Source organism: Lynx rufus, unplaced genomic scaffold, assembly GCF_022079265.1.
Source record: "Lynx rufus isolate CCGP_SWC_20201006 ecotype Redwood Valley unplaced genomic scaffold, mLynRuf1.p SCAF_2, whole genome shotgun sequence".
In the NCBI taxonomy this organism is placed as follows: domain Eukaryota; kingdom Metazoa; phylum Chordata; class Mammalia; order Carnivora; family Felidae; genus Lynx; species Lynx rufus.
This window is the reverse complement of record NW_025814834.1, coordinates 221,452,605-221,471,253: the sequence shown is the minus strand read 5'-3', so window position 1 is coordinate 221,471,253 and position 18,649 is coordinate 221,452,605. Positions and strand designations below refer to the sequence as shown.

General features: G+C 65.2%; 1 protein-coding gene across 1 annotated transcript in view; it reads right to left on the bottom strand.

The window, feature by feature from the left end:
* Positions 1 to 264: 264 nt before the first annotated feature.
* MMEL1 (membrane metalloendopeptidase like 1) overlaps positions 265 to 18,649 on the bottom strand; it is a 29,187-nt gene continuing 10,802 nt past the window's right edge. Inside the window, exons 2-23 of the mRNA XM_047085507.1 lie at positions 16,616 to 16,693; positions 15,918 to 15,977; positions 14,801 to 14,962; positions 14,495 to 14,575; positions 13,356 to 13,451; positions 12,839 to 12,957; positions 12,246 to 12,311; positions 10,859 to 10,993; positions 10,665 to 10,754; positions 7,111 to 7,247; positions 6,664 to 6,757; positions 5,300 to 5,428; positions 4,742 to 4,840; positions 4,210 to 4,293; positions 3,729 to 3,832; positions 3,423 to 3,481; positions 2,852 to 2,971; positions 1,880 to 2,013; positions 1,702 to 1,767; positions 996 to 1,091; positions 479 to 555; positions 265 to 364 (exon numbers count right to left, since the gene is read on the bottom strand). Coding sequence (XP_046941463.1) covers positions 265 to 364; positions 479 to 555; positions 996 to 1,091; positions 1,702 to 1,767; positions 1,880 to 2,013; positions 2,852 to 2,971; positions 3,423 to 3,481; positions 3,729 to 3,832; positions 4,210 to 4,293; positions 4,742 to 4,840; positions 5,300 to 5,428; positions 6,664 to 6,757; positions 7,111 to 7,247; positions 10,665 to 10,754; positions 10,859 to 10,993; positions 12,246 to 12,311; positions 12,839 to 12,957; positions 13,356 to 13,451; positions 14,495 to 14,575; positions 14,801 to 14,962; positions 15,918 to 15,977; positions 16,616 to 16,693 — 2,186 coding nt within the window. The remainder of the gene's footprint in view (positions 365 to 478; positions 556 to 995; positions 1,092 to 1,701; positions 1,768 to 1,879; positions 2,014 to 2,851; positions 2,972 to 3,422; positions 3,482 to 3,728; positions 3,833 to 4,209; positions 4,294 to 4,741; positions 4,841 to 5,299; positions 5,429 to 6,663; positions 6,758 to 7,110; positions 7,248 to 10,664; positions 10,755 to 10,858; positions 10,994 to 12,245; positions 12,312 to 12,838; positions 12,958 to 13,355; positions 13,452 to 14,494; positions 14,576 to 14,800; positions 14,963 to 15,917; positions 15,978 to 16,615; positions 16,694 to 18,649) is intronic.

The following is an 18,649-nucleotide window of genomic DNA, read 5'->3' as shown; positions in this document are numbered from 1 at the left end:
TGGACAGCTGACTGGGATGTTTGGAGAGGGTGCAGACAGGTAAACGCGTCTACAGGGCTGGGGCACCGTGCCCCTCACCGCAGGCACGGAGGGCGCCGGGCAGTCACCGCTTGCCCTGGGTGCTGGGGCCGCGGCTGCGCTCCAGGCCCCGCGCGGGGCCGGCCGCGTGTGCACGTTGGCCTTGCCCGCGGCTCCAGCTGCTCGTGCCAGGGCCGCCCGGCCTCCCGCGGCGGGTGGGCGTGGCCACAGTGCGGCCGGCGACGGCTACCAGACGCGGCATCGCTCCCGCGGGTGCATGGGGGTGCCCTGGGCACAGTGGAAGGCGTCCGCGAAAGCCGCCAGGTTCTGCAGCGAGCCCAGCACCCTGCGGGCGGCCAGGGGCCTGAGCCAGGTGGCCTGGGCCCCGGGGGTGGGCGCTGGGGGGCGGGGGCGGGGGGCGGGATGGGGGTGGCGCGCACGGATGCGGGGGGCTACTCGCCTGTACTTCAGGGGGCTGTGGACGTCGGTCTTGATAGACTGTATGGCGAACTCAGGCCGGTAAGACCCGCACCACACCTGTGGGGGCGTGAGGGGCGTGGCTGTGGGGGGGGAGGGGCGGGCCTGGGGGGATGGGACGCAGGAATCAGGGGGGCCCTGAGGGCATCCAGGCGGGGGTGGGGTGGGCCTAGGGGGGCAGGGACAGGCGTGTGCTCTCACTTCTTTCTAGGCACAAGGGAGTCCCGCCTGTCCTGTCCCAGGCCGTCCCTTCTTGGGTGGGGGAGGGAAGCCAGCCTCCCCTCCCCAACTGGCCCAGCTACACCTGAAGCCCCCCAGCTCCAATCCTCTGCTTCCTTTTCCTCCAGGAAGCCTTCCAGGCTGGCAAGTCTGCTTCTGCCCGGCCTGCCCTCTCAGCGTGGCCCTGGAAGTACCCCTCAGTGGAGGCCTTCCAAAAACCTGGTGGGCAACCGGTGCCCAGCTGCTGAGGCGGCAGGCAGGGTGGGGACTGTGGCTCCTACCTGGGCATAGTTGATGAAGAAAAGCTGGTCGTAGGTCAGTTCCAGTCCTGGCAGCTGCTTGTCCTTGCCACCGTCTGCCATCCACTTTAGGTAAGCCTGCAGACGCCAAACAGGTGCTGGGCCCGGGCCTGTCCTTGCTCCTGGGGTCAGCACCGGCCTGGGGTCCGGGCAGAATGGAGGTCTGGCTCCACGGTCCTGCCTCAGCACCTGATGGCCCTTCGAGCACCCCAGGGACGGCGCTCCTGCCCTGACGGCCTGGTACTCATCTCCGTGCTACAGCGGCTGGGCCCTGGCCCTGGGGCCGGGGTGGGGGGGCTGGGGGGCGGGGGGGGTGGTGGGGGGGGAGGATCCCTGCTCAGGCTGCCACGCAGCGCCCACCTAGAAGGAGCTCCGAGGCCCGGTGCCTCAGGCTGCAGGTGCAGGGACGATGCCACGGCCGGTGGGGACGTGAGCGCCACTATCTTACCGGGGGAGAGTCAGTGGCTCCCCTGGGGTCCGAAGGCTCAGGTAAGGTCAGGGTAAAATGTGGGCAGCACAGCCAGGTGCCCATTCACCCGCAGCCAGGCTGGCTCCCCCAGGGCACAGCTGCTTTCCGGGACAGATGGAGAAGGGTTCCGGGGGTGCCTCGGCCTGCGCAGGGCACGGTCTCTGCCTCACCGAGGCACCTGTTCCCCTGCGCCCTTGAGGGGCCCCTGCTTAGACCCACCTTATATGCCTGCCGCACTCCTCCGTTGTCAGCGATGTTTTCCCCGAGGGTGCTGAACCCGTTCACCTGCACACAGGACGCGGGACGGTAGGGCGGCCGGGCTCCCCTGCACCCCCCGGGGGCCAGGGCTGGGGAGCCGGTCCCCGGCGGGTGGCGGCGCTGCTGATGGCCTGCTCACGTTTTGGTGGTCGGCCAGGTCCCAGGAGTAGTTCCCGTACTGGTGGACCATGCACTCTGACTCCTCCTGGAAGTGCTGTGCTGAGAAGTTGGTCCACCAATCGAGCATGTTGCCGTTCTTGTCGAAGTTCCGGCCTGGCGGGCAGAGGGGGCTGCCTTCATGGCCCTGCCTGCCCAGTGCCAGCCTCACCGGCACGTCCTCCCAGAAGCCCCAGTATCTAGAGCTCATGGGGGCAGGGGACGGGCCCCCGAAGGGTTGGCACAAGGGCATCGGGCTGCTGAGGCCCGGGAGGGGGCTCTGGTGGCCTACCATCCCACCCCCGAGGTCAGAGCCTGGGGTTTCGGGGCCCGGGGGCACCGTGGCTTAATGCCCCTCGCCGTGATGTCCAAACTCTGTGAGCCCCAGGTAAGGGGAGCCACGAGGCTGCCCTCAGAAGGTCCCGATGGTCAAGCCCTGTGGGAAAGCCAGCTGGGGCCCCCGTGCGTGGTCACAGGCCACTAGAGCAGGCAGGGGCCGCACCCCGGGGTGGGAGGTGGGGACGTCGGGTCAGCACATCTCTGGGCTGGAGGAGGCTGGCTGCCCTGGGGTGACGCCAGGCCAGGACCTGGAGCTTCAGAAATGCCCGGGGTAGTGTCACTATCGCCGGTTCACGGGCCCGGGGAAGAGCGGCCCGTTAGGTGGAGTCAGGATCTGGCCCGCGAGCCCTCACACCCTCTTCTCCATGTCTCTGCCCAGAGCAAGGGTGCCGGATGGGGGCCGAGCCTGCCATTCAAGACCTCTCTGCCACCATAGCTCCCCTGGGAACCCAGCAAGTCCTGTCTGCCTGGGTGTCAGTGTCCCCACCTAAATCGTGAAGGGGTTGGATGGACAGCTCCAAGGCCCCCTGTCCCCTGGTCCCCTCCCGGGACTGCTGCTCAGTGGAGAGGGGAGGAGGCCGTGTAGCTCTGACCACCCCCCACGCAGCTTCCCTACCGTTGTCGTCAAAGCCGTGAGTGATCTCATGCCCGATCACCATCCCAATGCCCCCGAAGTTCAAGGCCTGTGGCTGCTCCTTGCTGAAGAAGGGGGGCTGCAGGATCCCAGCGGGGAATACTGCCCGGAGACGGGGGTGGAGACATGTCCGTGAACAACCCTCCCACGGGCCAGGCCCTGGGCAGGCACCCCTGGGGCTCCTGCATCAAACCACACGGCCCGGGGGGGCAGGGCTGTGACCCCCCCTCCGCCCCTCACGTTACAGACCGGAGAATACAGGGCCCGGAGGTGAGAGGCCGGGGCCAGCATGCGGCAGACCCAAGCTCGCCCGCCCCCCCTCATTCTCTGCTGCCCTCGGGACTGGGGTCTGCTCCCCAGTCTCTAAACCCGGCCCTACCACTCAGACAAAGGTGAGGAACTTCCCAGCAGGTGGGGAGAGGGGTGAAGTCCCTACAGGTGGGGAGAGGGTCTCTCCTCCCGAGAAGAGGCTGGAGGTGCCCCCCAGGAGGGAGGGGAGGGTTCTTCTCTGGCACCGGAGGGCTGGGCTCAGTCATGGAGGGGTCACACATACCTATCTGGTTTCGGTTTGGGGAGTAGAATGCATTAACCACGGCCGCCCCGATGATCCAGCTGTGATAGACGGGCCGGTCACTTGGAGCCCGTCTCCTGGACCCTTTCCTCCAGGTCCCCTCCCGGCTGACCAGAGCCCCCACCCTTAGGGCCCCCATCACAGTGGCCGTGCCACGAGACCAGCATTGCCCGCAGCCAGGGCCGGGTCTGGGCAATCCACAGATCTGAATCCTCCCTGAACCCGGGGCTCCGGGTCAGACCCCGGCCGCCCTTCCCGGCCCGCTGGTTCCCGCGTGCCGCCACTCACAGGTTCTGGTCCACTTTCTCCCGAAGCTTCTTGAGGCTCCGCTGGGCACCAGCCTTGAGGTTCTGAAGACCATTTTCAAAGTACTGGTCCTCCGAGAAGTTCAGCTACGGGACAGGGGTGGTCACTGCCGGGTGTGCAGGCAGGGGGGTCGGCAGTGGCTGGGGACCGGCCTTGGGACTGGCCGGGCAGTCCTGCACGAGGCCGACGGGCGGTGGGTGCGGGTGGTGGGGTTGGGGGGCCGGTGCTGGCTCTGGGCCTTTGTGCCACTGAGCACATTCCTTCTCCCTCCCGACCTCAGTTTCCCCATCTGTAACAGGGGGAACTCTGGAGAGCTGCCCACCCAGCGAGGTGGCCGAGACGGCACCACCTGCCAGGAAATTGAAGGCTTATGGTTCACAGGGCTGGTTCAGGGGCGGATCGGGTCGGGGGTGAGGGGGCAGGTGAAGTTCTCGGGGCCCCCTTGGCCGGGGGTGGGGCGCACGTTGGAATACTCCTCGTCCAGGTGCTTGTTCCTCTCTTCCAGGATGTAGTCTGGATACCCGATCTGCTCCCGGATACTCATGGCCTAGGGACGACATTGGGGCCGATCGGTGACTGCCCCACTGTGGGAACCCCGGCTCTGCCCCTCGCTCATTGCCGCGTGGCTCAGGGGCTGAGGGACTCGACCCCCCCCCTTGCAAGCCATGGGGAGGTTTAATGGGGACATGTGAGGACCGGCTCAGCCCGACAGCCAGCCAGGGGTCAGATGGGGCGAGGGCCGGGTGCAGTGGGACGGTTTCCACTTGACATCCTGGCCCAGAGGGGGCTTGCTCCGAGGCCACCCCTACTCGTTCGCAAGGGTGCCGGGAGGGTCCCCACACTTGGCTTCTAGTTCCGCCTCTGAGCAAGCCACACCCAGACCCAGTGTCTTCATCTCTGAAGCGGGTGCGACGACGGTCGCCCTGTGTCCCCGTGCTGGGGCTGCCCTCTCCAGGCAGGATGCCCTGACCGTGGGGCTCCAGCCACCTGCGCACCTTCTCCTGGGCCTTCTTCTTGGATGCCTCGTCCATCCAGCCCAGCTCATCCAGGGTCTCCACGAACACCGCCCGCACCTTGTCAATGAGCTCTCTGACCTGGGAGGACACATGGCTCTCGTCCTGCGTGTCCAGCATTGGGGTCTCTGCAGGGGTCCATTCCAAAGCCTCGTCCCTGCCGCGATGTTGGGGCTGGGGGTGTGGAATGCTCCCCCCCTTCCGGGACAGGGGTCCTGACTGCTGGGCGTTCTCCTGGGTGAGCCTAGGGCCTGCCCGCCCCTGGACTCACAGCGTGTATGGCCTGTAGGCCTTTCCCAGACAGGCCTGTAGGGTTGGGGGTGGGGCCTCTGGCCTCCCCATGTGACGGGGCACCAGGCAAACGTGTGCTCCCCGGTACCCCCTGGACACACACGGGCTGTTGGGGGGCCAGCAGGGTCCCGGCACTGGGAGCCCGGAGTCACCCTGTGGGGGAGGGGGGCTGTGACCCGCGCCCCCCCCCACCACGGGCAGCGTCCCTGTGGGGAGGGGCCACAGACAGACTGAGCACAGGGCACCCACCGCATCCTTGCTGTCTCTGGGAAAGGCCTCCCTGACATAGAGGGAGCCCACGGCGCTCTCCATGTTGCTGTTGACGTAGCCGACACATTCTCGCCAGCGCACCTCCTCCACGGTCGTGCCGTAGAGCACCTGCCGCGTGGAGCACCCATTCACGCATCGCTGCCTCCCTGCCCTCAGCCCGAGCGCCCAGCGGCCAGAGGGGGCACCGATGAACTCTGACCTCCCCGGGGAGTGCCGGCCGTGGGTGTGGGCAGGACGGCGTGTGCGCTTTTCAGGGGAGGGCTCCCCACCCGGGCTGGAAGTCTGGCCTCTGCCCCGGGACAGGGGTAGGACCCTGCTCAGCCCCAAGTGCCACCTTGCCCCCTGTTCTCGCCGCCCTGGCCTGGCTGGCCAGCCCGACTCTGACCTCTTGGACTCCGGCCCCCCACCAAAGCACAGGCTGGTGTTGACTCTGGGGGCCCTGGGGGCCACATCCAGCTCAGCCGTAAGCCACCGGCTCTCCGGCCCCCAGTGGGTTTTCCCATCGCCAGAGTGGAGACGCTTGGCCAGTAGTGTCTCCACCCAACCCGCCAAGGCAGACGCCCCGACTTGGCCCAACTTTCCCGATGCGCTGGAGGGCTTCTGTCCGTCCCATTTCTCTAGCGAAGAACCTGGGGGTCCGCCTGACTCCCCTGCCCCTCAGCCCCCTGCTCGTACCTCAACTGTCTGTTGTCCACACTTGCGTCTGCTCCTGAGGCCCTGGTCCAACCCGTCACCCCGCCCGGACAACGTGTGTCTGCACTCTGACCCCACGCCGCCTCTGATCGAGGCCTTGGAACAGCCACCATGACCACAGGCCTTCCCAGTGGGTCCCCTGCCTCTGCCCTGCCCGCACCCCCACCCCCAGCAGCCAGAATGACCACACGAGCAGGACACTAGGCTGTGGTTCCCGCTCTGAACACCCTGGCGGCTTTCAAGGCACGTGGAATCCACGTTCGGCTCAGTCCCACGATTGCGGGCCCCCACCTCTCTCCCCGACCCCGTCTCCTTCCTTCCCAGCACGTGGCCCGGGGGTGTCCTGCCTTGGGAATCTGCCCCCAGCCTCTTCGTGTCTGGGTCATTCTTGCCTGGAGGTCTCCAGTGTCACCCTCACAGAAAGGCCATCTCTGTCCCATACCTTCCTGTCATGTCCTACTTGTTGCTTTGAAAGAGTGGCTCTCCGGTTTGGCGACTGTCCCAAGAGGGCAGGCGTTGTCAGCCTCTTGCATGGCTCTGCCCCCGGCGTGGACCTTGGCGTTTGGCCCAGAGCAGGTGCCCAGCACCATGAACTAAGTGAACAAATGACAGGCCAGGGGTAGGAGCCACCTGCGGGGGGCCCCACTCACCTTACGGTAGTTAGCTCGCGCATCCTTGAATCGCTGGCTCAGGCTACTAATGCGGTCCAGCACCAGGCGCCAGGCCAGGTAGTTCTGCATGGTCCTGTGGGCAGGAGGCAGAGGGCGGGGCATATGACAGGCGCGTGGAGTTTGCCCAGAGTGGGGATTGGGCTTGTGGGCCCTTGGTCAACGGCTTCTGTGACGAACAGGTGCTCGCCCCAAGCAGGGTGGTGGAGAAAGCCTCTGGGACAACCTCCAGATACAGCCTGTCTGCTCCTAGATGCCCGAAAAGTCCCAGGGAGGGTTCGCATCTCTCACTAAGGTTCTATCGGCCACTAATATTTATCTGCCCAGAGAAGATGCTCCCTGGGGTACTCTCCCATGAGGAGACGTGGGGGGGGGGGGGGTGCAGAGGCCGAGATGCCAAGGCCTCTGGGGACCTTCCCGGGGCCTCACCTGGCTGAGTAGACGTCGATGATGTCTTCAAGGTTCCGGAGGTAGGGGATGCCATACACCACGACTTCCTCATCTGGCAGCAGTTTGATTTTGACAGAGGACAGCACAGATTGTATGAAGAGGGTCCAGTTAAACCCCTGGGAAGGAGGGCGTGCGGAGAAAGAGGGAGAGAACAGAGAGGTAGGTAGACACAGCTCGTGGGCATCCAAGAAACCCAGCCCCCACCAGAGAATATCTGGGGAATCAGAGGGAAGGCACAGATGATCAGAGTCAGGGTGAGGGTGGGTGACATCACCACAGAGCCTACAGACTGTGGAAAGAGATCATGCCAACGTATTTGAAAACTTGAGCGTGATGGAAAAATTCCTGAAAAGAGTTTAGCAATACGATCTATAGAGTATATATCTAATAAATATAAGAAGAGTAGAAATATAGTTTTATAGGTAATAAATTGATCTTTCATTCGAAATATTCCCACATGGAAATTTCTAGAACCATCTGCCTTTTCCAGTGGATGCTATTTGACATTTGTGGAAGACATACTGTCAGTCCTACTCAACTTTCCAGAGGAGAGAGGAAGAGAAAAATCTTCTCAATCTGATTTATGAGGCCAAGAAAAACTTGAATCCCCAAATAAGGATGTTACAAGGAAAGAAGGTAACAGGCTAGTGTTGTTTATGATCATAGACAAAAAAAAAATCCTATGGAAAATATTAGCAATTAGGATTTATCCATACCTACATAATATGGATAATACATCACAGCCAAATTTGATTTATTCAAGAATTCAAGCTTGGTGTGTAAAATTTGAAAATAGAATCAAGTAACTCACGGTGATAACTAGATAAAGCAGGATAATCACATCCTAATTTTTTTTTTATTAAAAATTTTTTTTTAATGTTTATTTTTGAGAGAGAGAGAGACAGAGCGTGAGTGGGGGAGGAACAGAGACAGAAGGAGACACAGAATCCGAAGCAGGCTCCAGGCTCCGAGCTGTCAGCCCAGAGCCGGACATTAGGCTTGAACCCATGAACTGTGAGATCAAGACCTGAGCCGAAGTCAGGGGAGGGGCAGAGAGAGAGGGAGACACAGAATCCGAAGCAGGATCCAGGCTCCGAGCTGTCAGCACAAAGCCCGACGCGGGGCCCGAACCCACGAACCGTGAGATCGCGACCTGAGCTGAAGTCGGACGCTTAACCGACTAAGCCACCCAGGCGCGCCGATCACATCGTAATTTCAATGGATGCAGGAAGAAAGGCGTTTAATGAACTTTGCCGTCTGTTCGTGACAAGAAGTCCTAGCGGACTAGAGCTAGAAGGTAAATTCAACAGTCTGGTGAGGGGAATCCACATACAGCAGCAGCAACCCCGAAAACAAAACCGCCCACAGCAAACGTCAAAACTGAGGGAGGAAACAGGACATCTACTATCGTGACTGAGGGTCCCTGCTAGCTCAACAAGACAAGTAAATGACAGAAAATCAGTAAGGGTTTGAAAGGGAAGAAATAAAACTTATCGTTCACAAAGGACCTGATTTCACGTGCATAAAACCTGAAAGGAACTGCAGATACGTAGAGTATTGGAACGAGTGCGTGCGCGGAATAAAACTGCCGTGTCCGAGGTCAGAGCCTCTGCACAGGCGCAACAAAGAATCCGAAGATACATCACACAGTAAGACCTTTCGTGCCAGTGTCAGAAACCGAAGGGCTTGGGGCGCCCAGGGGGCTCAGTCGGTTGAGCGTCCGACTTCAGCTCAGGTCGTGATCTCACAGCTCGTGGGTTCGAAACCCGCATCGGGCTCTGTGCTGACAGCTCGGAGCCCGGAGCCTGCTTCGGATTCTGTGTCTCCGTCTCTCTCTGCCCCTCCCCCACTTGTGCTCTGTCTCGCTCTATCAGAAATAAATAAAATGTAAAAAAAAAAAAAGAGTGCAGCGGGGGCGCAAACTGCTGTGTTCTCAAACTTGACTGTGCGGCCGTCAGCACGGCTGGCCCGGTGAGATGGGGTTTAGCGACGGTGAGATGTTGTCTCACCTACAAAACGTAGGACAAGGCAACCCAGTGCAGGTGAGTGAACTGTCTGGGTCCGACGGCCCGTCTTGTGGAGGGAGAAGTCGGGGTGGGGGCCTTGGGGACGGGCCGTGTGGACGTGCACACTCGGAGGCAAGTCTAAGCGTTATAAACGCATCCTACGGCAGACAGCCCAACGCCTGGCTTCTAGGACGTTCCCCCAAGCTTCTTCGCCATCTCCGCGGCACGGCACCTGCAGGCCGTGGGCGTTCTCTTCTCTCTCTCCTCTTCCCACTGTTAGTACGTTTGCAGATCCTGCTGGCTCTATCTTCCAAGTGGGTCAGAAACCACCCCTCTCGCCACGTCGGCTAGCGTCTCCACCTGCCAGCGTTCACCGCCTGGTCCTCAGTGTGAGTCAAGTCTGTGCCCCAGGCCCTCTCACGTGCCCTGGAGGCCTGGCACCGTCCACCCCTTCACCGCCGGTGCCTCGTCTGACTCCAGTCACCCTGCAGCCCCTGCCTCAGGACCGGCTGCCCCTTTGTTTGGACCACACACCCCAGACGGTCCCTCCTCCCGAGACTTCTCTCCTGCATCAGCTTCGTAGTGCAGCCCTTCCTGGCTGCGTTGTCCCACCGCCTCCCTGCTCTCTGCACGCAGGCCTCCCCGCCTGGGCTGCAGTGTAGACACGAGGCGGGGGTTGCCCGCTTGGCTCGCTGCCGAAGCCCGAGCCAGAGGGGGGCCTCGTCCCCCACAGTGCCCGCTGTGGCGGGGGTGGGGGGGGAGCAGCTGTTGGGTTGTGTTGAGGGGCGGGTCGAAGCAGATCACCACTGGGAGCAGGTGCCAAGGAAGAGGGCAGGCTCCAGGGGCCATAGAGCCTTCTGGAACACCAAGTGCCATGAACCCTGGGCAGGAGTCTCCGGAGTTCTCCTGCTTTGTTCTCTGGCTCCGGACCCTCGCGTTTTCTGGTCAGGAGTTAGGAGCTGTAGTGCCTGTCCCACCCCTGCCCTCTGCCCCGACTTGGGCTTCGGTTGTAAGGCTGGCCTGGCTACCACTGCATTTCTGTCCCTCCTGAGGGGAGGCCCCGGACAAGTCTGCGGCTCAGGGTACCGGCCCCCTGAGTTCGGGGTTGGGTGGGGTGCAAAACCCGGCTCCCCTCTGTCTGGCCTGGGCTGCTCCTCCCCAGCCCCCTGCGGTCAGGCCTGGCCAGCAGGGAGGGCGGGCCTGAGGGTCTGGCGGGGCGGGGCCGGGTCAGGCAGGGGCTCAGAACAGGCCCCAGGGGCGCAGTGCCCTGGGCGAGGGTCGCTCTGGTGAGTCGGCGACCCCTCCCGGCTTGTCTCCTGCTCAGGAAAGCGGGGTCCTCGCGGTATCCACCTCACAGATGGGGTGGCCCTGCGTGCCTGGACGGCCCGCCTGCACCTGCCGTCCCAGTGCGAGAGTGTCCCTGTCCGGGTGACCTCTGCGCGCGTGGGCGTGTTTCTGCGGCTCGGCCCGCGGAGGCGGGGCCGGGCGGGGGGCGGGGCCGGGGCCCGTCGGGGGGCGGGGACTTGCCTTCAGGCCAAACTTGTTCTGGAGCTCCTCCAGGCCCATCCTGTGGTACAGAGTGGTGACGTCATGCCTCTCCTCCTGCGGGGCCGTGGCCTGCACGGGGGGGGGGGGGGGGGGGGGGGGTCACACCGGGGGCGGGGCGGCCGGGACCCCGCCCCCCCGCCCCCCCCCCCCCCCCCCCCGCCCCGCGGCCTCACGTTTGCCAGCTGCGTCTCGAGCTCCAGCACCTGCGCCATGTCCTCCCGCACCAGGTAGCCGTTCTCGGGGAGGTTCATGTCCGCCCGCAGCATCGCGGCCACCGACACCATGAACTGCAGGTATGCATCCCGCACCTGGGCCGAGGGAGGCAGGACTAGGTCTGGCGGCCTCGGCCCCCGCGGCCCCCAGGGAGCTCTCTGTGGGGGCGGGGGTGGGCGTAGGACACGAAGCGGGCCCCCGGGATGCTCCTGGGGCCAACCTCGGCCGGCGGGCGGCGGGACGGGGCGCTCCAGACCGTCCGCGCCCTCCCGGGCCGGGCCGCAGCCGCCACTCGCACTCGCGGACAAGCCGGTGCGGCGGCCGCGGGCTCCGCGCGAGTGGCCTGCTGCCCCGGACCTGCGTGGGGAGCCGCACGCTGAGGTCACGCCCCGACGGCTCGGGGCTACGCTTCCGCCCCATCCCCCACGTCCCTGGGCTTGCACGGGACGGAGAGACCTGTTCTGTCTCCGTGGTTTGCCTACAAAGTGCTGGGCGCCTAGCGGGTGCCCCGTAAAGGCCCCGGGGCCGGCCAGGGCTGTCAGATGCCAGGGTCCAGGGTGGGCTGCCCTTAGTGAGGCTGGACTCAGCCAGGGGGTCAGGCACTGGGTCCGGAGGGTCGATGCCCTTCCTGGACCTGCCTTCTTTGCGCCTCATCCTGGGAGGGCCTTTCCTCCCAGGCAGGGTCCGCAGAGGCCACACCTCCGGCGTCAGTCCGGTCGGCGCCCTCGGCCTGGCTGTCTCCGCTCCGCTAGCCCACCCGCGGCTCCTTCTGTCAGCCACACTCGTCTCTGCCCCTGGCTGGACCGTCCTTCGTGGCCCGGCTCACAGCCCGCCTCCACCAGGAGGCCCACCATCCTGCTTCCTGGCCGAGGGCTATTTCACAATCGCACCTCCCACAGCCGGCTCCCAGCTCTTCCCTCTGGCCCAGCTCGCCATTGTCTGCTCCTTGCCTCGCTCCTCCCTGGACCAGGAACGCAGTGGTTACGAGAGCCCCGCGCTCAGGTGGCCTGAGTTCAGATCTCGACGGGCCCTACGCGGCAGACCGGCAGTGTGGACCACAGTCCTCACTGGTGAGACGGGGGTGAAGGGCGTGGGCCTCGGGGCCACCGGCTCAGCTGAGCCTGTCCCCATACGTGGCACGTGTTGTTTAGGGACGGTCCCTTCGACGGTGAGGACGAAGGCTGTGCTTAGCTTGTCCGCAGCTCTCAGCGCCCCGCAGGCGTTCACAAAGGCTAGCCGTGGGGGGCGGGGTCAAGGGGACCACGGGCAGGCCGGCCGCAAGGGGGCCCTAAAGCTGCCGGGGGGGGGGGGGGGCAGCAAAGTGCCTGAGGGGCCGGGGCCACTCACCTTGTGGTTGTTGCCTTCGTCGAAATAGTATTCTCGGGACGGCATGCCCAAGGTGGGCTGGTCTATCTGGAGACACAGAGGGTGTGACCCTGGGCAACGAGTCGGGGTCCCCACAGCCTGGCTGGGGAGGACAGCAGCTCTCTCGACGCCCCCCGAACTGCGCCCAGCGGGAACGTGGGCTCCACCCGGAAAGGGGGACGCGCCCCGGCGCTGCTCTGCGAGTGACGGCCGGAGGGCCCCGGGGGACGCGCTGCAGGGTCCGCTGACCAGGTGACCCAAGGGGTCCGGGCCACGTGCAGGGCCTCACGGCGCCCTCGCCCTCCCTGCGTGGCGCGGGCTCGCTGTGACCGGCGGTGGCTTTCTGAGGTCAGTTTTCCTGCCCTGGAGCCCGAGGCCCGGACAGACGGCACACGGGCGGCTCCTCTGACTGCGACCCGGTCCCCCGGCAGCCGGCGCCCCGGGCGGGACGTGGACAAGGGCAGGGCCCTGGGAACGCCCCCGGGGCTCACCCGCCCCCTGGCCACGGCCCTGCGGGCGCCCCCAGCCAGGCACCAGGGACCCGGCCTACCCCGGCCCCCCGGCGCGGCTCGTACGTAGATGATGTGCCGGCTGGAGTTCTGGTCGTCGTTCCAGATGAACAGGTCGATGAGGACGCGCCTGTTGAACTGCGCGTTCATCAGGGCCAGCTGCTGCTCCAGTTCCCACTTGGGGCCTGGGGGGTCAGCGCCTCACGCTGGAGACCGGCTGCGCTCCCGGGGGTCCCAGGCCAGGCCCTCGTCGGACAGTGGACCCCAGCCCCCTAAGCCCCAGAGCTCGGGGGACATCGTGGTGGCAAGCACACCTTTTGGCCCCGGCGCTGAGGACCCGCTGCGGGACAACAGGGCCAGGGATTGCCGGGCACCTGGTGCCCCCGTGCCCCGCCTCCACGCCCCGGGGTCTGGGAGGTGAGTCCCCCCCAGGGGCCTGGAAGGGTCGTCCTCTGCAGGGCTGGGGAGCCCACCGGCAGTGGGTGTGAACTCGCCAGCCTGAGCCCGCGAGGGCTCGGCTCCAGGGAGCCCCGGGCGGTGACACCTGTGTGCTGAGCGAGGCTGCCGCAGGCCCCGGCCTTACCTACGCTCTCGTTCCACTTGTCCATGGCCACCGGCCAGCCGCCCATCAGGTCCAAGATGTTCAGCAGGGGCTGCGAGTCTCGTTTTTCTATCACGCCTGCGAGGGAAGGAGGGTCACTCGCCTCCCCGCCACCCACCTTCACACAGGCCCGTGGGGACGCTGCACGCCCGGCACAAAGCCAGGCCCCCGTCACACGGGGACGGGGACGGGGAAGGGCCCGGGAGGAGCAGAGACGGACGCAGGTGTGAGGGGCCCCGGGGGGTGACCAAAGCAGACGCGCCGGCAGGACACGGGGCGTGGCAGGGGGACAGGCGACCGGCTGGTGGGGGAGCCAGGCCGAGGGAGGCCCTGCGGCCCGGGGGTGCTGCACGGGTGGGGGGCGCCAGCACCGTGGCCGGCCGAACACTCTGGACTGGACGTGGACAACTTGTGCAGGGCAGCGGAGGTCCGGCAGGGAGCTGGGGAACTGGGGTCACACGTAAGGTGAAGGTGAGGGTCCGGTGGCAGGGCGCCGGGTCACTCGGTTTGGCGGAGACTCACAGGGAGGCAGGGGCATGGGGGAGCCTCAGGGTGGAAAGAGGGAAGGTTCCGGGCGAGCCCAGATGGGGGCCGGGGTTTCGGGAGGCACGAGCCAGAAGCTGGCGGCTTCCTCTGGGGAGTCGGATGCGGGGACAGAACAATGAGCCCTCGGTACTAAGCGGGGGGGGTGCTCCCCACAGAGCAGCCGACACCCCAAGCTGGGCTTGCAGACCCCCAGGCAGGGACACGAGGGGAGACGGGCCAGAGGGGCGCGGGGTGTGGGGGAGCCATTCCTAGGAGCCGGAGCACAGGGCAGTCCCGTAGCAGCACCCGGGTACACGTGTGGACACTCGCGGACGCACAGACACACGCGCGTGTGCGCCTTCCCTGGGGCTTCCGGGTGCGCCCCTCAGCATTGTCCTTCTGCCCGGACGGTGTGGCCCGGGCTGGGGTCAGGGTGTAAACAGAATCACGGGCAGCTGGCAGTAAGTCCCCGCCCCCGGGGGAGCCTGGGCCCGGCGGCCAGGTGGGGGCACAGCCCCCGTGGCCGTGAGTCCTGAGTGGCGGCCAGCTGCCACGCACTGCTGCGGGGACTGTGGGGTCCCGGACCCCCCACTCACTCTCGTTCATGCAGGAGCGGTACAGCATCTTGGCTTTCTGCACAGCCGGCCTGTCCTTGGCGGTGGAATTCTCCAGCACTCCTGTGGGCAGAGGAGGGGGCTGGACAGAGGCCTGAGGCGGCCGCCGGGAGAGCCAGGTCAAAGGTCCTGGTGTCACCCGTCCCTCTTTAGTGAGAGGAGGCCCCTCTGCCCCTGCGGGGCCTTTATTCCAGGGGGTTTCTTCTCTGCGGGCCCCACGGCCACCCTCGAGTGGGGCAGACGTACGGCCTTGCCCAGCTCCACCCCCAAGGTCACGGCGGCTCTCACCTTTGAGGATGATCTCCAGCTCGTCTCGAAGGACGTCAAAGACGCTGTACCGGGAGTTGGTCTCGGGGATCACGTGATGCTGCAGCCAGCCTCCGCACGCGTACTGGTAGAAGTCGTCACACGGTTCCCCGGACGGGTCCATGTTCCGGAGGATCCTGGCGGCTGCTCGCCCGCAGGGGTGGGGAGGGAGAGGGGGGGACCCAGTCGCGGTGGCCGCGGACCGTTCGACATTCCATCATGGCTGTGTGCCCTCGGCAGCGTGAGTCACCCTCTCTGAGCCTCAGCGAGGTCGGAAGCAGGAATTCAAGTTCTAGGGCTACGACTTATTAGCCACATGACCTGGGATCCCGTGACCTCTGCCAGGACACCCACGGTCCGGCGCTGGGCCAACGGCCAGGACTGCCCGGCTCCCAGGAGGCGGTCTGCTGCCCCTGGAGCCCCCTCACTCGTCAGAGTGTCTGCAGCGGGGGTGGGGGTGGGGGTGCTCTGGGCCGCCACAGGGAGTCTGTGTGCTGTTAGAGGAGACGGTGTCACCCCAGCACCAGAATGTGCCGCGTCACTGGTCGGGGGTCCCCGGCCGAAGGCTCTCAGTTGGATTCCCCACTTGGAACCCCCAGCCCGGGACCCTCCCTCGCCCTCTGTCCCACTTGGCCGGGGCCTCGCGGGAAGCACCGACCACGGACGCTCGTCCGCGACCCCAGCGTGGGCAGGAAAATCTCAGGTCTGAGATTTTTCCTGATGTTTCTTCAGGCCGTTCTCACTGTTTTCAGTCTGCGAATGGCAGCATGTGGTCCCCAATTTTTAGACAAATTCGTGGGAGGCAGCTTGTATGTTCATGTGACCTTTCTCTCTGTGACTGCAGGAAAGAGCCCCTGTCCCCGAACTACCTTCCTCCCCATCACAGGGGCCTTGTGGGCGCAGGGACCTCTTCCTGGGGGCACAGGGCTGGGAAGAGGGAGCAGACCCGCTTTCCTCACCCGCTGCAGAGACCCCGCCTGCAGGCGGGGCCAGGGACTGCCCACCGGCCCCCATGCCCTGTCCGGAGGCGGCTCCCCTTGGCCTTGGGAGGCCCTGCGCCCCGGGGCAGGGCTCTGGGAGGTGTGGGGAAGGGGCTTACCTGCTATCACGCAGCCAGGGGTGGTGCAGATTTCACCCATCACCTGGGGCCGTTGGAGGGCTGTGGGCAAGACGCGGCGTGAGCGAGTGGGGACGCAGAGCGGGATGGGGCACAGGTGAGGTGCGTCTGCTGGGGCGGGCAGGGCCAGGCCTCAAACCGCCCCCAGCCCCCGGGGGCAGTCCAGCCTGGGGTCCTCCCCAGGTGGCCCAGGGCTGGGGCTTACGTGAGGGCGAGCCCCACGCCGGCTTGAACGCTTCCGTAACCCGGGAGCCTCTTCCACGGACGCACCCTCTGCCTCCACTGACCCCCAGGGCCCCCGGGTCCCCAGGACTGAAGCTGGTGGTTCTGTCTTCCTGCCTCTCTGCCAGCCGGCTCTCGCCCGTGTCAGGGTCACCTCCTCCAGGCAGGGTGCCCGTGCTGCTGGTCTCTGCACACTGCTGCCCCCCTGAGCCCCCTGCCGGGCCCCAGCTGGTTGTATAGGTGTGCACCTGCCTGGTCTGAGGGACGGCGCCCCAGGCGGGGGAGCAGGGAACACCCTGCATGTAGCAGGTGCTGTGTCCCTGCCGCTGCCCTGGCTTTCCGCGGGACTCTGGGGGCCCTGGGCGGGGCCCCGCGCCCCTGCTGCACCCCCACCCACCGGGGGCCCCGTCTCCAGCCCACCTGCTTGGGCCGTGTTTTGGAAGGGAAGGCAAAGCTACCTCGGGGTTTTCGTTTTACAAGGGTCTTCTCGTCCTCTGAGAAGCACAGCCGGCTAGGAAAGGACGGGGGCTGCTTCCCTGGGGAGAAACACAGCACTCAGCCCCCTGCCTCCCCCTGCTGGGGCCCCTCGGGGCTTGCCGGGGGCAGCCTTGCCATTTCCCTGCAGCGCTGGGGTCCAGGGCTCTCCGGGGGGCTGCCTGCCTCCGCACAGCCAGGCCGGGTCACCAGGGAGCCCAGCGGAACTTACCTCGGAGGGGAGGGGGAAGGCGAGGGGGCTCCCCTGGCTCGCCCACCCCCACTCTCCAGACCCACCCCCATCTGCCAGGGTCCAGAGGGCTCCTGAGTCGGAAGTCCGCATTCTTTCCCCTCAGGGAAGTCTCCTTTGACCTTCCTCTTTGATCTCAAGGTCATGGGCCGCACCCACGCAAGGTGGGCAGCTCCTGGGGTCCAACCGAGGCAGGAACAATAGGTTTGTGTAGGGGGACGGGAGGCCGCTTTCACTGTCTGACTCACTGGCCACCTTCCCTGCATCCATCCGCTGCACAGGGCAGGGGCATCACCTGGTCAGCATGGGGAGCTTCCGGGAGGGTGGGGACCCTGCCCAGAAGGGGGTGGGGCAGGGGCGAGGTGCAGGGAGAAGGCCTGCCGGGCCCGGCCCCCTACAGACCTGGCTTGTGGCCGAGTGTCCCCACTACGGAGGCGCACGGAGACCTGGCGGGAAAGAGGGACCTCACGCAGGTCAGAGGCCGCAGAGGGTGCAGAAAGCTCCCGGAGTGTTGGGGGCTCCCTGGGGCCCTGGCCGTGGGAAGACCCGCTTATGAAGTGTGGGGTTGGGGGCGTTTCTCCCCCCACCTGTGGCTGCCGCTCTTTGTGCACCCATGAGCCGACCTTTGCCGACTGTGACGAGCCTGCCCCGGTGCCGGGCCCTGAGCGTTCAGATACGAGTCCGGCACGGGCCCTGCCTCAGGGAGCCCCGGCCCGTGGGGACAGGACAGCAATGCCGATCAGAAGCAAAAATGCGGTGGCGAGAGGGCACGAAGGCATGGCTGCCCCAGGGGGTCTGTCAGGGTCGTTAACCCAGACCCTTGGGACAAGAGCCGGACCTCGGACCCCAAAGGGCCACGCCCTCAGTGACACTCAGGGACAGTGGACAAGGCCATCTGAGCTCCGGCCAAAGACATGACGAGGAGGAGAAGGGATTTTTGCTTCTGATGAGGACGCGGAAAGTTGAAAGCGACCGTGGTTCCCTCCCCGGCCGGGAGAAGGAGTCTTGGGAGTCTGTAAACACCCACCCGAGAGCTGCGGACAGGAAACCCGCAGAACCAAATTCCAGAAAGGCATGCGCCCTCCCTGGACAACAGGGACCTATGACCGCCTTGGGAGCCACGGCGCGGGGAAGGTGGTCTTGCACAAAGGGGGCTTCGGGCTGGAGGAGCCAGTAAGGCCGCCAGCACTGGGGCTGGTGCGAGGGACGGGGTCCCACACCGCTCCCCCACGGGCCAGGTCCTTGTTCCGGGGCCTCCCCGAGGGCACGGGCGGGGCAGGGAAGCGGCGAGAAATCCCCGTGCGTGAAGATACAGGCAAACGTGGCCCATCATCGAGAAAAACCCAACAGAGTCCAAAGAAGTTGACCCGGGGACCAGCTGTCAGAGTTAGGGGACAGAGTCTTCAGCGATTAGGATCACGAGATTAAAGGATCTGGTACAAAAGACGGGAAACGTGTCGACAGATACGTGGTGCGCATCGCCAAATACACGGACACGGTCGGAAAGAACCGAAGCGAAGAGTTCGTTTTGCGGGCTTCACGACAAGCTGAGTCTGCACTGGAAGGAATCTGTGTCAACGGAAGTTATCCAGGCCAACGCACAGGGGAGAGACACAAAACACACAGAACAGAGCAGAGGAGAGCCCGCAGAACCCCCGGTGGGGCAGCCACCTCGAAAGCCGGCTTGGCAACTTCGTACAGAGCCAAACGCGGCCTTACAAGGCGACCCCGCAATTCCACTCCTGCGTGTTTCCCCAGGTGGTTGGAA